We start from the raw sequence: 20150 nt of genomic DNA, 5'->3' as shown, positions 1-20150 counted from the left end.
CTTGTTAGAATTTAAAAGGTCATTTAAACCATGAACAGGATTGAGTGTATTGAGGAACATGCTGTCAGAGATGTGCTCGCTTACCTTTGTAACAAACAGTTAAAGACTTTGACTTTAATGTGACAGTAAAGAGATATGTGGTAGTGAACAAAATAAAGATGTCTGTTATTTCTTTTATTTTTTCTTTATTTTCTCTACTTGATACTGCACATGTTTGAAAGTATTTCATAATGGTGCTATATAAAAACATTTCATAATGTTACCATGGGCTTACCCCACTGCTATATAAAAACATTTCATAATGTTACCATGGGCTTACCCCACTGCTATATAAAAACATTTCATAATGTTACCATGGGCTTACTCCACTGCTATATAAAAACATTTCATAACGTTACCATGGGCTTACTCCACTGCTATATAAAAACATTTCATAACGTTACCATGGGCTTGCTCCACTGCTATATAAAAACATTTCATAACGTTACCATGGGCTTACTCCACTGCTATATAAAAACATTTCATAACGTTACCATGGGCTTACTCTACTGCTATATAAACACATTTCATAATGTTACCATGGGCTTACTCCACTGCTATATAAAAATAACTCCTGAGTAGAACACTAAGCTAGATATTTACACAAATATATATATATATATATATATATATATATATATATATATATATATATATATATATATATATATATATATAAAATTGATTACTAAATAGAGATAAACAGTTTTATCAATAATTGTATTATGTATAATGCACACTTATTAGAGATATAGAAAACAAATAAATAAATAAATAAATAGAAAAAAAATATAAATAAAAAAAATAAAAAATAAAAATGAAATAAAAAATATATATAAAAAATATATCTTGATATAATCTTGACAAATGTTAAATAGGTTGTCAGAACTCAATTTATATAATAAAAAATATGGTGTGCATAACGCTTACATTTAGCAATACACATTCTATGTGTTGGTGTTGTTTATTTTATATATATATATATATATATATATATATATATATATATATATATATATATATATATATATATATATATAAAATGGTAGTAAGGAAAGAGAAATGATTGTTTTTTTTGCAAGACATGTGGTCAGTGTGTATTGGTGATGATGTTGGCATGCCATATTAAAAAGAGGTACCATTATTTAATAACGTTGTACATGTGTAAAATCACAAAAATAAAAACATGCAAATATTGGACGTATATGATTCAGTAGTCTTGTCCTTGCTTCACAAAAGTACTTGTGACAATTATCAACCTTTCAGCCCAACTGAAGTTTTTTTATCACAATAATTATGGATCTGCTGACAGCTCTGAGCTGCATTACATGCAATGAAAATTGCATCAGATCTGACTCAGTGATGTTGAAGACTCAACAGTTACAACAATTTCTACATGTAACACATGGTGCATAATTGCACAATGATACAGTTTAACTTAACCGATTCCAAACGTAACATTTCCCACTATCTTTACAGCCAACATTTATTTGTATGCAATTCATTGACAATATCCATGCCATGCCTTACTTTCTATACTTTTACCTCTTAATGCGATATGTTGTTATTGTGATATTTTTTCATACTATTACATCTATGTATATAATGAGAAAAAAAATTGCATAAAAGCATTAACATTGCTTTAAACAGCAACTGCCAATAAATGATACCATTGGCATGACTATTTCAGGCATTTTTATGAAATAAAGTTGAGACAGTAAATTCAAGTTTCATTGTTAAAATGGGATATAAAGTTTCATAGGCAGCCTGTTTATAATCTACTTTCACAAATCATACATTTATAGCCATCAACTTTTAGAACAGTTTGTTATTATGTGTCATGATCTTCTCAGTAGGTCCACCCATCAATCAATTTTGAGTTGTCCACTATCTGAAGTTACCAGACTTTGTAGATGCCTTGCAAATGGAGTCAAGAAGAGACCCATCAATCAAAAGGTCAAGGTCATCAACTAAAACTAGAAATTGTTTTCACACAATAACTCTAGTTTTCACCAAAATGTTGCAGATGCCGTGCAGGGTCTGTTCTACAATCAACAATTTAGAAGGAAAATTCCACCCTTCATTTGAAAAATTTGAGGTTTTTCAGAATATAGGGGGAAGTTAATAAAGAAATAAAGATAGGGCTTGAAAATATTATGAACGATAGTTAGGCCACCTGTTAATTTTTCAAAACACAGGTTTTATTTGGCAGCTGCATGAACAAAAATATCATAGTCCTATCTTGTAATATAATGAGATATCCTGTGAAAGAGTAGGTTTCTGTCCTCAAGAAATAATAATAAATGACTTCATTATTCATAGATTCAAAAAAAGGTATATAAGTGTGATTTTACTTCCTGCATGCAATATCAACACTTAAACAGTAATTAATTTTAAATAATAAAAAAAGAATAAGGGGAGAAAAAAGATCTTTTATCATTTATGAAATCCCATTCTTCTTATTCTTTTGTTTGCTTATTATTATCATATTATTATGATATATTATATTGGTGCCTGTTTATTATTATTATTATTATTTTCTGATGTGAGAAAGAAGTTTATGTGACATTTTAGGCCAGTGACAAGGTCCCAATGTTTCAAACTCTGGCAGATTATTCTCTTTTCCAGATATTATTTCACATTGTTCACAGATATATACTTTGATCATGATATACATTATGACTTCCATAAAATCTACATTTGTGATCACACAGGAAGACATTTATTTTTTCAAAACTAGGAATTAATATTTTGATCATATGTATTTTAATTGCTGTAAAAAATCTCAATTACAAACCAACATTTGTGATTATACAGGATAACATTTTCTTTTTATTAACTCATTACAAAGTTTGTATATTGGCATGATCATGCATACTTTTCCCTATTTACTCAAAATTACTTAACTTTATCCTTAATTAAAATTATTCAGAAATATTTTTAGCAAGTAATACTATCTAAATTATGAAAATTAGTACAAAGTAATAATATTTTGCTTAAAAACATTACTAAGTAAAATATTTACTGACTGTATTACTTGCAATCATTTTCATTGGGTTTTTAATTCATGGTTTGGAGAAACCATCCATGAAAATTAGTACCACACAAATGAAAGTGAAACTACAGAGGATGTTTGCAGTATGCCTTATGCAAGTTAGTTGTTTTGATTAATATGACCATTGCTAAATTCTAAATCACAGAAAACTTCTGAAAATAAAGTGCAGTTATTTCATAAGAGTTTCACCAAAATGATAGAACAATATGAATATGCATTAAATCTTATTTTTCTATATTATTTTGCTGCTTGTCGTTCTTTCATCTTCAATAATACTAGTACTTAAATACATGACACTTACCTCCTTTCATTACATTCTTACTAATTTCATAGCACAAGGCATCAAATGGAACCAACACTGGACAAATACATGTGGACTGGAACAACATATGATGTTTAATACAGTAATACCTCGAACATTCAAGAGTTTAGGTTCCAGAACCAGTCGCGGATCAGGAGGAATCACGAATGTTTGGTACGGGTCACTAAAACTGCTAATAAATGCTTATTTCTAGGGTTTAAACCCTAAATATGACCCAAATCATGCTCCCAAAGCACTTTAATTTCATTTAAAAGTTAGCGTAATACCTTACCCTTAAAAAGAGAAATAAATGGTTGACGTAAAAATAGAGTACAGTATCGCCTAATGGTATTTGCCACACTAGCGCATTTACAGTATGGTACATGTATACTAATATTACCCCTATACTAATTCATTGGCTGCCTTTTTCTTTTGCACTCACAGTAAGGTAAAACCAAGTAACGAATGGGACTGTAAACTTAATGACTGACGTTTTCTTTGTCATTGTCAGGAAGGTAAACTAGGTAAACTTCATATGTTACAGAAGTCATATAACAAAGGTACAATTCAATAAAATAAAGAAAACATGTACATAGAGGGTACCAATGAAAATTTCGCGAATCCATGAATTCGCGAATCCAGAAACGCGAATGCACGAGGTATTACTGTAATTCATTTGTGTCAGGAATGGGTAAAGAAAACAGAGATGATATTATTTTACAGTAATCAAGCTGAATTAATAAATAGTTTAGCTTTTTTATTAACAGGAATGTATCATTAAAAAATTGTTAAATGTGTGTGCATGCATGTTTGTTAGGTTATCTGTACCATGTTTGGCTCATTGTTATGTATATCTATAATATGTGTAACATTTGGTATGTGACTGTATCTGTAATTTTTGTACTTGACTGTTAATTGTAGTGATCATCTATAAAGAAGATACTGGTAATAAGTAGCAAAGTTTTTGCCCATGGGTATAGATTCTTTATCTCAAGAGAATTAGCTATAGAAAGGTGTTAACAAGTTAAATCCAACCTATATATTGAACCTGTTGAAAAGTTTGGAGTGTTCTCCTTGGCTATTGTAATCAGGTGGGTTCTTCACAGAATTAAGTTATTACCTATTCGATGGTTTGGATGGGTTCTTTCATGACGTGGGTTATTTGCAAAATCTCATGTGGTGAATAGAAGAAAATTGCATTTTAGGACTCGATGCCTGTATATGAGTAGCTAGAGCTAGACAATTCATTTTTATTTCCTATATTCTTGTTGCAACATCAGTCTGCAGAAGTGTTTACTGCTGTGTTGAGATATAATTTGAGAGGAAACATTTGTTTGGACTATTCACTAGATTTGCAAAGTGATCACTGGACTAAAATATTATTCAAGGAATATTGTGAATTAATAGAAATGAGCTCTGGAAAATGCCATTTTAATACATCAGGACTGTTGGCAGACCAGTACATTCAAATATCTAGTATTCATTTGGAACATTCAATTCTTTTGGACCTTTGTAAACCTTTTTAGTATTATTTTGGATTTCATTCATAATACTGTAATTTCCTCTTAAATTCTAACTTTATAACTTTGATAATTAAATTCTTTGTTAAGTTTTACAAAATGTGTTGGCTTTGCTTCTTGCTGTTACTTAGTATATGACCATAGAATCGTAACACTGATTTTTTCTTGGGTCATGAAATTTGTTGTTTGTTTCCACCATGAAATCACGGGAAATATTATGAAATTTCACTTATATCATTCATTCGCATTTAGGATCCATAACAAATATTGGTCCAGGGCTCTGTATTCAGCCACATAGATTTTTCTTAAGATAAATGCAATCCTTAACTAGGTTTTAAATGTGATTAGATATTCTGGGTAGGCTTGCGTGTCATTGAAGATCACAATTTCTTCCACATTGTTGACATCATTCACAGCACTGTCATAGGTGTCTGCTGGATTGCTTTTATTTTTAGCTGGAAGGACTCTCATATTTTGATTCCCTTGAACATATTCCCCCACACAGACTGACACATAGAAGATATACTGTTTGGTTCCTGGTGCTGGCGTTTGATTCCCTGCTGCAAGCCAGCCACGAGCTGAATAAGATGCATTGGTTGCAAAATATACACCATGACCAAACCAGACACCTGAAAATGATAAAAAATGTATGACAATTTTACTAAATAAAAAGTGACTGGTGAAGTTTTCTGCCATAACCATAATAAATTGGTTATAATTAGAGCCATTAGTAATGACTGGCTGCACTCATTTAAATTTATAATTAGCTCCTCAGAGCTTTGAATTGATGAACTCATGGGGAAACCAAAGTTAGAAGATGTGTATCCAATGTTCGAGACTACTCTAAATTATAGCACTGAATGCTTAAAACAACAACTCCTTTAAAATCTAGATAATACAAAAAAATATCCCATGTAAATATATAAAGTTGATCGAGAAGGGTCATAACTCTATCCAAATTGGAGTAGATAAGATAAAACCGAAAAAGCTTATCAAAATGCATCTGAATAATTAATTGATTTTTAAGCTATGCTGATTACAAGCAACAATTCCATGAAAAGATATTAATTTGATTGACAGGGGTCATAACTCTTGCTAAAATGGAGACAAAACCCATAAAAACATATATAAGTCTATGTTCACACCAAATTACATCAGAATACACTGAATGGTTCTTCAGCAATGCTAGTTTAAAACAACATTTTATTTGATGAAACAGAATTCATTTTTAAGGGCCATAACTCTAGAGAAATGGAGCTGACAAAGCAAAAATATAAAAGGCACTTTTGGGCATATGAAACAATGTTCTTACTAAAATTTCATCAGAATATGTCGGGTGGATCTTTGGCTATGCTGGTTACAAACAACATACAATGTGATGATTTGAAGCTGGTCATAACTCGACACAAAATGGAGTTTAGAAGACAAGACAAGACATGTCAGTACATGTATATGAGACTATGTTCATGCTAAGTTTCATCACATATTGAATGGTTCTTGGGCTGTGCTTTTACAAGCAACATCCCATAAAGTTAGCTGTCATGGGCCATAACTCCACCCAGAATGGAGTTGATGAGAAAATATGAAAAAATGAAATATCCAGGTCATTCAGGAAATGTACCTCCCACATTGTGTTTAAATATGTTGAATGGTTTATGAGGTATGCTTGTTACAAGGATGTGTAACTTTAAGGAATGTAATGCATGTGATACCATCTATGACCATCTTTCTCTTTTAGAATTAAACTTCTGCATCTTGATTTTCACTTTCTCTAGCTAGACTGGGAATATTATGATATTTATTGACATTATGTCTTAAAGTTATAAATACAATGAAAATGTATGACACAAGTACATAAATGTGCCACTTGCTAACAAATGAAGTATAATGGAACCATAATAAACACAAACACCTTCCATACATACCAAAACATTTTATCCATAAACTCAAGGCATGTAATGGTGGTTGATAAATGTATTTTCAGAAGGTATGTGAGTCAAAATCAGATTCCAGTGATTGCACATGAAACATCTGAGATTAACAAGGAAAATAATGACCCTTTTTAGGCTAGACTAAACCAGTTTTTATTTTGCTGCTTCAGTTTATTGACTCACAGTTATGCTGACCACTGGGGAAAGCAGTTTACTTCTTCATGTAATTTATTCAACTGGGTTCTCTCAAGTATATCTGAGCTTGAGAAATTCAACTATTCAAGATGTTTAATACATTTAGAGTGCTAATTAAATTGTTTTCAAGTCATTATACAACTCTTTATTCAATGTTTTACAGGAGTTTAGAACACAGAATGGCAAGTGTGATAAAAAAATTTATAGCAAGATCTGTTTGTGACATGAAATTATTACATTTTGACATTTTATATTATGGCTTCAAATTTATAACATCTATGATTACAAATTATTTTACTGCATGTTTCCATGTTTTAGAAATTACTTATTTGTATGGCTTGTTCACAATAACAAAAATAAATGAATACCTTATGTTATAATCATTATAATAGTAATTACAGAAATAAGAATTTGAGAAACGTTAATGATGTAACAATTATTAATGTATTATGTTCTTAATATAATGCATCACAGTGATCATAAGTGTAAAATTGACATTTGCACCAGTACACAAAATTATTGTTCCATGGTCAGAAAACTTTACATGGATACTCAGCTGAATGAATAATCAATAAATCAAGCAAGCTAAATTAATTGACTCTTACTTACCATTTTTACCACAATAACTGCGATTAAAGCCATGGGTGCAAATACCATCTATGCTATCATATGGTGTTCCATGCCAGACTTTTTGCTCTATTGTCACATTAGGTTTGTCTTTGTATCTAGTTTTCATTGACTTCTTCTTGGCTGAATACTGCTGGTATAATGTCTTGTTCTGAATGCGTTCAATCTGAAACAAGAAATCCTTTGTTGTATATTAGAAAATACTCACTTACAAAAAATCTGACAAGAGTGTTTATATTAAATCCAAAGGATAGGCACAAGTCTTCCTACAATCTGAGTCCTACATAATACATGACTGATAGAACTCTGTAGCATACATGTTGAGTTTACCATATAAGCCTCTTGTCAAATATAAAAAATATCCAACATAATATATAAATAATATGAAGCTTGGATGAAAGCATGGCATCGTCAGTCTTCAAAAAAAAAATGTTCTACACAAGATTTACTTTTGGAGACAGAGTTAAATCATGTGGGCAATGAAGAAAATTTGACCAAAACTTTATTACTTCATCTTTTTAACCCTGGAAAAATAATTATTACAATATTTTGATACACTGGCCTCTCCCTCAATAACTCATGAACAACGGGGCCCATAAAGATGGGAACTCATACAGGTCCACAAAAGCAAGGGTGTGAGACAGTGTTATTAATAATTACATAGCACTATGAAGCTTTAGGAGTCTCAATCAGTCATTGCAGAAAATAAATTCAGTTTACAATAAAAAGATATGTATGAGGTATTCCAAATAAAAGGAAATATGTATGAGGTATTCCAAATAAATGGAAATATGTATGAGGTATTCCAAATAAATGGAGATATGTATGAGGTATTCCAAATAAATGGAGGTATGTATGAGGTATTAGAAATAAATGGAGGTATGTATGAGGTATTCCAAATAAATGGAAATATGTATGAGGTATTCCAAATAAATGGAGATATGTATGAGGTATTCCAAATAAATGGAGGTATGTATGAGGTATTAGAAATAAATGGAGGTATGTATGAGGTATTCTAAATAAATGGAGATATGTATGAGGTATTCCAAATAAATGGAAATATGTATGAGGTATTCCAAATAAATGGAGATATGTATGAGGTATTCCAAATAAATGGAAATATGTATGAGGTATTAGAAATAAATGGAGGTATGTATGAGGTATTCCAAATAAATGGAATACGTATGAGGTATTCCAAATAAATGGAGATATGTATGAGGTATTCCAAATAAATGGAAATATGTATGAGGTATTAGAAATAAATGGAGGTATGTATGAGGTATTCCAAATAAATGGAGGTATGTATGAGGTATTCCAAATAAATGGAGAGTCTAATATAATACTAGTTTCACCAATGATCACTAGCAGAATATAGAAAGATACAATGAATTAATGATATGAAGGGAGAAAAAGAAGTTACAACATTGTTTTTCTCTATGTATGATAAATTCATTATATTCAGGTAGACAAAGAAGTTACAGCATTTTGTCTCTAAGTATTCTATATTTATGATACTGAGGACAACAATGAAGTTGCAACACTGTTTTCTCTATGTGTTCTAAATTCATGATATTCAAGAAGATAAAGAAGTTACAGCATTGCTTTCTCTATGTATTCTAAATTCATGAGACAATTCAGTTAACTGTCCATTCAGATAATTTCAGAAGTATTATGTTTGGAAAGACAAAATATTAAAATGCCACTGTAGGAATCTCCTTTCATTAATATAGTCAGACAAAGAAATTCTTCTTGTTGCAACTGTTATTTATTTCGTCTGAGATACAACCCTCACACAAGCATTTTTGATAAGATAATGATCACAATTCAAGCTATAATATTATAAAATAAAATCATACTGTTACCAAAATTCACCTGTAGCTTTTATATAAAATGTATTTTTTCTTTTCAACATTAAAATTTGTAAAATGTAAATAGTAAATTCAGGTTACATGTATTTCTTCTTGCATATATATATATATATATATATATATATATATATATATATATATATATATATATATATATACACACACACACACACATACATACATACATACCCTTACTACTTTTATGTTCCCCACATTTGGAATTCTGTGGGAATATTGTCCTTGTGTTGCTTCTGTGAGGAAAATGCTCTCCAACTGCTGGTACTCTGGACTCTGATTCAACACATTTACACGTTTAAGATTCTCCTTGTCTTGCATTTCATCCCAAGTCTCAGGTAAAGCACCAATTCTTGCTATAGAACAATAATAATAGTTTAGTTATACCATTAGGGAAAAAAATAACGCCATGTTATTGGCAATAACTCTTATCTATGATTTGGAATTCATGTGAATTTTATGTCAGTTTGTAATCTGTTTCAGAAGTTACACCTAATTACAGATTAATGGAACAATATTAATGGGATTTGATTAATGGGATGATGCTTAATGAACACATTAAGTCAACTGAAAAATCCTTAATAGATAAACTTGTTGACTCATTCTGAAATTGATTAATGGGATGATGCTTAATGAACACATTAAGTCAGCTGAAAAATCTTTAATAGAAAATCTTGTTGACCCATATCTGAAAATGACTAAGTACATTAACGATTAATGGAATGATATTAATGGGATTGATTAATGGGACAATGCTTCATGAAATATTAAGTCAATTGTTAAATCTTTACTAGATAAACTTGTTGCCCCCATCTGAAAATGACTAGTACTGTACATTGCTCACATTATAAGGATAGTTTTTGTCATCAACTACTACACCGTACTACAAACATTGTCATTTTTAATGCCCATGCCATGCCTGCCAAAATGGAATAAGAGTAAAAATTACTGACTGAAACATGCAAAAAGTATCCTCAAAGGGACTGGCTCAAAATCATTTGTCAGGTCCCATAAGAAGCTTATTTTTTTGTCCTTTTTTTCACCTGCAAAATGTTTAAATTATCAAAGATTTTTTAAGACAAAAATGATTGAGGAAACCTATGAAGTTTGGTCAAATTAATCTATTATAACAGGGTTAACATGATCAAATATCAAAGTCAGAATGTGCACTGATATGTATTTTATTTGAATTATTGTAATCACAAGCCATCCTACTAAACAAATCAAAGATATGGCAACTGACCTTGAACACAAGGTGAGAAGGGACTTTATTGTTGTTATTCAATGTATTTTTCAGATAAATTCACAAATGCAGTTTCATACAAAAATCAAAATTGTTCCTCTCATTATCTTCATGAGGGACTGAGAATCCCTAATTGCAACTTTTATTATAACCTTTGGTTGAAACAAATATTGCTAAGTACCCTCTCTTTTGAACCAGTCAAAGATATTGTTGAAATGCAACAACATGCAAAGTTTGGTCAAGAGTCAATTGTATTTGTAGGTAGGAGTAAGTACATTTATGAGCTCATTACAATATAATTCCAACTGTTATGATCTGTCTGCTTTTCTGCCATATGATTGGCTGTAAACTGTCATGTGATACTGCTGGACTTCTACCACACTGGTAAATTAATTCTGGGGACTTATTTGGGTCTCAATCTGTTTCCAGTATACTTAAGGTGAAGCTTGTCTGTATCAAGTTCACAACAATGAAAATAACAAGATACCCCCACCCCAATCTATCATGATTTCAGAGCAAAATTTGCAATGCAATATAAAATCTCTGATTAAAAGTTCAAACTGCTTTTACACAGTTCTTCCTACATGCCAGCAATAATTTATCAGCCAAATAAACCATATGGCAGGTTTTATGAGTGACTTGACTTCAATAACTTATTGCATATTTTTTTCAACAGTGCTTCAATTAGCTGTTATGCAATGTGATGGTGACATGACATATCAGGCAGTGGATCTCACTAAATTTGGACCCATTTCTTTGTTCCGAAAGACCAAATGCATAGAAAGCAAGAAAAATAAGCAGTACAAATGAAAAGGACATTTGTTCAGTAAAAATCACTGTCACCCTTCTCAACACTTGTGATGCTATTAAGGCTAGAACATCATAGCTAGCAATGAGTCACTGATACTCTTAGTTCCACATCGATGATGGACAAAGTCTATCAGCAACACATGGCTAGTGCAGATGGCGAATAACATTCTGACATCATTTGATGGTCATAAAGAAAAAAAAACTATGTGCTACCCTCAACCAAGTTTGTTGAAATAAATCGATTTGATGACAGGAAGGGGGAAGATTGTTTTTGTTTTTGTTGTTGTTATATTGTTAATGCCATTTTTCAGTACACGATAAGCTATATGTGGTGGCCAGTATTATTTGGTGAAGGAAGCACCTAGAAAAACCCCAGGAAGAACCAAAGACTCAAAGGAAGCTAGTGGCAAGTTTTATCACATACCCATGTTGGCGAGGCCAAGACTTTAATACATGCAGATAGGGGTGAGATGTTATTGATCTGTAAGGTAAGCAACTTCAACCCCTCTGCCACTTGGGTCCCTGGTAAGATTGTAATTATAATGACTTAATGCTCATGGTTTTACATTTATTGAAATGTAAATTATACCTAATCGCTCACCAACTTCACATAATGTCCTTCTGTTTTTTTTTACTTTGAAAGTAATTAGGTAAAATTTATAAATATCAAACTATAATCATTAAATCCCAAAATAACACTATGAAAGAGCTGCATTTGACTTTGATCTCTAGGTCATGAAAGCTGATTACTGAAGTCATTAAACACACTAAGATATACCAAGGTAACAAACTGGATTAAAATAAATTCCTGTTTCTTTAAGTATTAGTGTTCACAAGGGGTCAGCAATAAAAATCCTCAATCATGATTATTGACCTTATTGAAGGTCACAATGCTGATCATCTAAAAAGATCAATGAAGTATTTTAACCTGAATCATGATTATCGATCTTATTGGTGGTCACTCTCATACTGATGATTCGAAAGGAAAACAGGCAATATATCAACCTGAATCACGATTACTGAGCCTGTTGGTATTCACATAGTACTGATTACCAAACTAGAAAACAATATTTTAACAGGACATATCAATTTCATGGTCAAGAGTTCACATTATTAATGGATTTATGATCTACATGTAATTCAAATTAGATACTGGGCAACAATTTTCTATAAACAAGGGGGGCAAACATAAAACTCCATCTTCACTTTTTAAAATGAATGTGGCTAAGATGCTTTTGTTTTAAAGGATTAAAACAGTGGAAGACTAAGTTAGGCTGGTCACAAGAAAAAGTGTAAATAATTTTCTTATTATGAGGCTAATGTATACCTAAAAAAATACTATTGTATGGTTCCACATCTCAGTTACTAATAATTACCTTTCAGAATGTCTTTTCTGACTATCCTGACAAAATCATCTTTATGACCTTTGACATATTCACAATAATGTTTGAAATCGATGATATAGACAGTGTCATTACTGGGGTCCGGTAGCTCAAGGTGTTTATCATCATTCTTGAAGGCTTTCTCCATTCTAAGATTGATCAGTTTATCATATGGTATTAATTTCATCTCATCCCGTGTCACTTCCTCATAATGCCATTGGACTATTTGATACAACCACCCAGCTTCCTCCTTTTCACTCTCTTTTCTTGCTCTGTTCCTCAACTTCTCCTGAAACTTGTCCTTTGCCTTGGACACATTCTGCTGAGTTCCACTTATCAAAACCTTTTTTTCCTTCAGTATGAACTTACATTCAACCAGCAAGTCTGTTTTAAAGAACTTCTCAAGCTGAAAAAAATGGATAATATCAAAATGCATATACCCTATACAGCCTGCCTAGTCATTGTATTTCAACATAGCCTAAATTGTACATGCTTTCATTTTTCTGAAAAAAATACACAATGGTATAAATGATCACTACAAACCTTGACAACATGAAAGCTTAGTTATACTGGAGCAGGTAAATGAATGTCAGTTTTAAGTTATCAGTGACATTTATAGCTGATGAACGTAGGCAAAGAAATTTCTGTACAAATCAGACATATTAGCAAGTCATTTGGGGTATCTTTCTACAAGATATTATAGATATGACTGCTATTAGCTTCTATTTTGCAATTTCATTGAGATAGGAGTCACAGAAACAGTACAAGACTACAAGTTTTACCCACAATTCCTTGCATAAAACAACATATTATATTATATTATATTATATTACTGGGTACATTACATGACATTATTCTATGTTGTAATGCTTTGTAAGTAACAATTTTTTTTCGTGAAAGTTGTTTTTAGAAATCTTGAAGGGTATACAGGTACCTTTTTATGACTCAAAAGTTTAATTATGAGACCTGGATCATACAGTGATGGCACTAGCTTTATATCTCTGATGTGTGAGATTCAATATATCACTGGCTCCAGAATGTATGAGGCTAAAATGGCCCCCTATCCAAGGTATGTTATTTTCTTGTGGGTTCTTGGTTTCCTTAATGTTTCTTTAACATCAAGAGTGTTTAATGTAAATAATGAAAACTGCTTGTACAATTGATTTAAAAAAACATAAGAGTATGGTGAATGGTGTTATGTTTATTTACATTTTTTGTAATTCCTGGGATATGATTTTATCTAATTTTTATACTTTTAATTCATGACTGTAAATCATACAAAATATATTTAGTTAAATTTTACATACATGACCTAAGCATCTTAAGAGTTTTGTATTGCATACGATCTATAAATAGATGCTTACGTATGTGCTGACAATTAATAATAATAATCTACATAATAAGACTTAAATGGCACTTTTGGCTGATGGGGGTTTTGACGTTTCTGGAAGAATTCAGTAATTTCCCATTGGTTGGGCTAGGTCACATGGATAGGCAAATTTAATGCAAAATGAGTAATGTGATCCGTCACGTGGGGTCTGTTGCAAAATACAGACCCAACAGATGGTGTATATAAAGAGAGGACTGAGAAATCAGTTTCATTCTGATTTTGGAGTCATTCACATTTCTTGTGTTCCTGTTGTAAATTTGCAGATGTGACAGATATTACTTACATATTATTTGAGAGGAAAAACATCTGTTGGGCTGTTCGGTGGAAACTGAAAGTGCTCATCATATGGACAATAATATTATTCTGGAACAGTTATAAATTATTTGAAAGCATTCTGGACAATGCCATCTTGACAACATCACTGTTCTTGGAGGACCAGTACATTTCCAGTTTTGAAATTTATAAGGAAATTTTCATTCATTTAGGAATTTCATAGACCTTTATAAGGATTAGTTTGATTTCACTTCATAATACATTAAGTTCCTGTCACATTTTCATTCATAACTACAATAATTAAATTGTTTGTTAAATTTTACAAAACTTGTTGGTTTTGCTTTATTCGGTTACTTAGTTTGTGACCATAGAGTTATAACAATGGTATATCATACCAGTATGTGGTATTTAATATAAGATTTATTTTATATAAACATTCTCCTTGTTTGTGTCATGGTGACCTTGACCCTGAAATATAAACGTTACTTTCCTGATCCAAGTGCAACCCAGCCACAGTTTTGGTCATCGCACATGGTCTAAAACTAAACTGCAAGTGTCAAAATAATCTAAATAAGTCATTTCATCTATGGCTTGTCAACCCAAATATCTGAATAAGTAACATTCATGACTTCAAAAACTTTTGTTATGGTTTACATCCTTAACTAAAATTATTGTGTGCATGGAAACCTGTAAACCTTTTCATTTTCCTTTAGTTATTGGAGACTTGAATTTTGACAAATTGACCTCATATCAAGAGGTTTATTAACTTATAACAATAACAGCTGTCAATAAATTGTTTTGTTTGGAAACCAAAAACATATTCAGAAAGTGACAGATGGACATCAAATGGATGTCACAGCTTCATATACAAACCAGCAGACATATAGAAAATTTTATAAATTGGTAACTATGCCAAGTAGGTCAGTTTATACAATGTACCATGCTCTAGCAACCAAGTCCATTTTTTGCACATGGGCCCATGCCCTGCTTAGTTATGAAACTTAACTGAGACAGATAGCAGCTAAAAAAATCCTACACATATAACTTGCTCTTAAAAGAACTAGGATTTATTTTCAGTCACAGGTGCATAAACAATGACAACAGTTTATGTGCATCCTGCATAGACTTTCTACATCATTAATACATAGATCTGGTGATACATACAGGTTTGACACAAATGCAAATATTTTGTATGTAAACAAAACAGAAGTCCAGAAAGATTATTCACCACAACATTTATCTCAACCTTACATATGTATACATCATTCAGTTAAGCTTCAGTTGTTGGCATATTTCATTTTTAGTGTGTGAGAGATTTTCTGTTTACATTTTGCTTGCAACCTAAGTCACATGTTGGAAAATAACTGATTTTATCCATGTTATTAAACTTCATGCCATCAGATCTGTGGATAATGTACTTGATCAATTAATTTTACCTCTCAAATCATATTTCGCATTTTGAAACTTTACCTGTACTAACTTCATTTTGACTCACTAGAGTATCTGCTCCTATGGCACCAACAGAAAACATCTCCTTCTGACTGCAGTGACAGTGCATTTGTTGGCTACAGGTGGTTTCATCAAACAATCTACACTTTATTCCCTCTCCTGTTCTTGCTCATTCAATTAAAACTGCAATTTGACTTTTTTGTCTCCCATTATATACACTGTTCTTGCTCATTTCAATCACAACTGCACTTGACTTCATTGTGTTTAAGTGTATATTGTTTTTAACTTTTATCCATGACTAGATTGTTGTTGTTGTTGTTGTAGGGTTTAAAGCCATTTTTCAGCACACGATAGGCTATACATGGCGGCCAGTATTAATGGTGGAGGAAGAACCCGGGAAAACCACAGAAAGAACCACCGACCCTCGAGAAGCTACTGGCAAGCTTTCTCACATACCCACATTGGCCGAATCGGAGACTCGAACCTACGCAGACAGATGACTAGATTGTAATGATCATTTGTAAACAACATAGCTAATATATGCCCATGTTTGTACATTCTATTTTAAATATTGCTATAAACAGATTGTTCATGGTCTTGATAATGATCCTGTGCACAGTTTGGGATAGTTTTCCATTGGTATGATTGGATATTGCAACATGTCACTTGACGATGTATTGCGAAATATGTCACATGGGGATTAATTGTAAGACAAGTTGTAACACTGTCATGGAGATGTACAGAAGAAGAATTAAACAATTATTCATATTCCAATTTTTATTGCTGTTCTTATCTTATTTTCAGTCTGCAGAAGTATTTAATGTTGTGTAAAGATTTAATTTGACAGGAAACATTTATTTTAATTATATTTTGGAATACAAAGAGCTCATATAACTGTTTGGACTAAACAATATTTTGGGACTATTGTAAATTCATTCAAAGACATTCTGGACAATGCTTTTCTCATACAGCAAGACTGTTGGCACATCACCACACTCAAGGCTATTGGTATATCAGCACATTCAAGACCTAGAAATCATTCAGAACACTGGACTCTTTTGGGACTTTTGATATAACTTTTATGATTATTTTGGAATTAATTCACAATACTGCAAGTCCCTCTTAAATTTTCATTTTATAACTTAGAGAATTCAATTATTTGTTAAGTTTTACAAAACTTGTTGGTTTTGCTTGTTTCTTTTACAGTACTTAGTTCAAGAGCATAGAGTCGTAACAATTGCCTCATTTCAATCAAAACTACACTTGACTTCATTGCCTCCCATTATGTACACCTTTCTTGCTCAATCCAGTCAATGCTGGAATAGAGTTTGTTCCTTACCATTACATGCACTGTTCTTACTCATTTCAATAAAACTGTACTTGACTTTATTGCTTCACATTATGTGCACTGTTCTTGTTCATTTTAATCAAGGGGCCCTGGGTGGTCAAGTTGCCTAAGGAACACACATTTACAGATCACTCACACATTGAAATCTCACCTCTTTCTGAATTAATTTGAGTCTTGGCTCAGCCAATGTGGGTATGTGAGAAAGCTTGCCAGTAGCTTCAGATGGGTCAATGGTGCTTCCTGGGGACTTTCTCCATAACACATACCATGGCCATGTATGTCAATCATATGCTGAATAATGGCTATAGTCTGTTTCTGAAACTAACTACAACAAATAAATTGCATTTCACTTTATTTCCTCATTTTACATTCACTCTTCTTGCTCACTGCAATTAAAACTGCACTTGATTTTATTGCCTCCCATTATGTGTGCTGTTCTTGCTCATTTCAGTTAAAACTGCACTTAACTTATTGCATACCATGATATGCACTAATTACAGTAAAAATACACCTTGAAGCAGACTGTATATTTCCACGCAGCAGCAGTTTATGGTGTCAACTAAAGGCAAAGTTCAAAGAATTTAGCAATGGAGACATAAACATTTGGAAAGATAAATCCTTCCTATATCATCAAGCACAACAAGATAAAATATAAATAAAAACAAATGGCAATGAGTTGAAAGCGATGAAAATCATGCTCACAAATGCACAGTAATCCACAATTCTATGGCTAGAGTTGACTTAATCTCATGGTGACAAATCCATTTGCAATGGCAAATAAAACTATAGTATCTCAGATGACATCTTTTCTGTATTGAGTTAACACCAAATAAAACTAAAGGTCAAATACTACTGCACTGGGAAATGAATTCATTATTAGACATATAGCAGTACCAGCTTAAAATACTTGAAATATTAATATTTGAATGGCAATGCAATATTCATGTAACATAGTACATTGCTGTATCTTGAGGGCAGAATTGTTATTGCTGGCAATTTTAGTCTTAATTCCCACACTTCAGTTCTCCATGTTCATCAAAATCATAATGAAACTTTTCCATATGGTCAACGTGGAGAAACCATGAAATATCAGGAAAACTACATAGACAAAAAAGTATACATGCTGACATATATTTGGGAAGATGGAAAGCGACATAGAAATTATATAGACACTTGCAGCATGAGTACCATGATGTACATAGCATGGAAATCATATAGAGACTTGCAGTATGACAGTATCATCATATACATCACATGGAAATAGCATGGAAATCATATGGAGACTTGCAGTATGACAGTATCATCATATACATCACATGGAAATAGCATGGAAATCATCTCAGACTTGCAGTATGACAGTATCATCATATATATATCACATGGAAATAGCATGGAAATCATATGGAGACTTGCAGTATGACAGTATCATCATATACATCACATGGAAATAGCATGGAAAATAAATGATTTTAAAAATAATGCACTGTCTTTTTACAAAATGAAGTTGGAAAATAGTTTTAGTTAAAACCAAAATTTTAATTTTGTAACACCACAGTTAGGTGCATTTGTGTTTCTGAATGATGCAATATCTCAAAGAAAATTAATTAAATGAAAATGGTTTAATTTCAAGTGTTTATTTAAATTAATGAAAGAAAATAAAATTTACAGTCTTGTTCAAAATATAAGAAAGTGGTTGAGTCATTGTTTATAAGACACAACTTTTCACACCTAATGTAGAATTTGCTATGAGGTGCATGAAAAGCTTATGAACAAATGAGGTACAAGTTTATATTGAATTTAAACTTTCTGATTCACAAAGGTTTGTTCAAAGATTTTGCTACAACTTGAAAAGAAACCACAACATCAGCATTACACTAATATAACAAATGTTTTTAAAAAAACAAGAGTTCAGACATTTTTTTCTGCATAAAATGTCACTATCTTTAAAAATCAATCTTGTTTTATTCTGAATCTAAAGTAACACATTCACATGCAGTAAGTGGTGATGTATTACTTAATATTTTGCTGATACGCATTTGATGTGTGTGTAAACCACATGTAGTAAGGTGATAAATAATCTTTCATAGATGGGATATAATAAAAACAACTGTAATTTATACAGAAAAGTGAAGAACTTCATCAGAAAAAGCACTCTGTTGATGATTATTCCCAATGCAATTATTAAACACTTGTTCAACTACTTTACCTGCCCCACCCTTCTCACTGTCACTGTCCATTCCTTAATTTATCAGCAGTCTCTCAGTAACTTGCATCCTCACTTATACTGCAGACTATGGCTTTAGGCCCCATTGTGCAAAAGTTATTGAGGGAGACATGTATAAATGGTAGTACATACATAATCAAAGTAAAGACATCCTGAGTGCAGATTGTAGATATTACTGGCAAGTCAAACACAAATAGCTCATTTTTTACCATTACAGTACAGGCCTCGAGTATGTTTTCATATTTTCCTTTGTCCCTTTTCAATTCTGTGTGTTGACCATATTTGGGCACAGTGTTCCAATTGCTTGGAATCCTAGATCTTGCAAAGGCACCCAAATACTGTGATAAATACTCTACCATTATGAATTAACTGTACCAATGTCAATTTTAAAATTATTGACAAATTGCAATCAATTAAGGTATTTATTGTGCTTTTTCAGCTGAGTTTTATAACGTGTGTTGTTTTCATTAGATTTGAAAA

At 31.8% G+C, this 20150-nt stretch overlaps 1 protein-coding gene across 1 annotated transcript in view; it reads right to left on the bottom strand.

Annotated features, from left to right (window-relative positions):
- Positions 1 to 165: 165 nt before the first annotated feature.
- Positions 166 to 20150, bottom strand: part of LOC149795358 (uncharacterized) — a 121059-nt gene continuing 101074 nt past the window's right edge. The window contains exons 26-29 of the mRNA XM_089963783.1: positions 12981 to 13392; positions 9726 to 9907; positions 7651 to 7834; positions 166 to 5544 (exon numbers count right to left, since the gene is read on the bottom strand). Of these exons, the coding sequence (XP_089819909.1) occupies positions 5243 to 5544; positions 7651 to 7834; positions 9726 to 9907; positions 12981 to 13392 (1080 nt within the window). The 3' untranslated portion in view covers positions 166 to 5242. The remainder of the gene's footprint in view (positions 5545 to 7650; positions 7835 to 9725; positions 9908 to 12980; positions 13393 to 20150) is intronic.

This window comes from Sinohyriopsis cumingii, chromosome 7, assembly GCF_028554795.1.
Source record: "Sinohyriopsis cumingii isolate HCF-2022 chromosome 7, ASM2855479v2, whole genome shotgun sequence".
NCBI classification, from domain to species: Eukaryota; Metazoa; Mollusca; class Bivalvia; order Unionida; family Unionidae; genus Sinohyriopsis; species Sinohyriopsis cumingii.
Note: the sequence above shows the minus strand (reverse complement) of the source record. Positions and strands in the feature narration are given on the sequence as shown.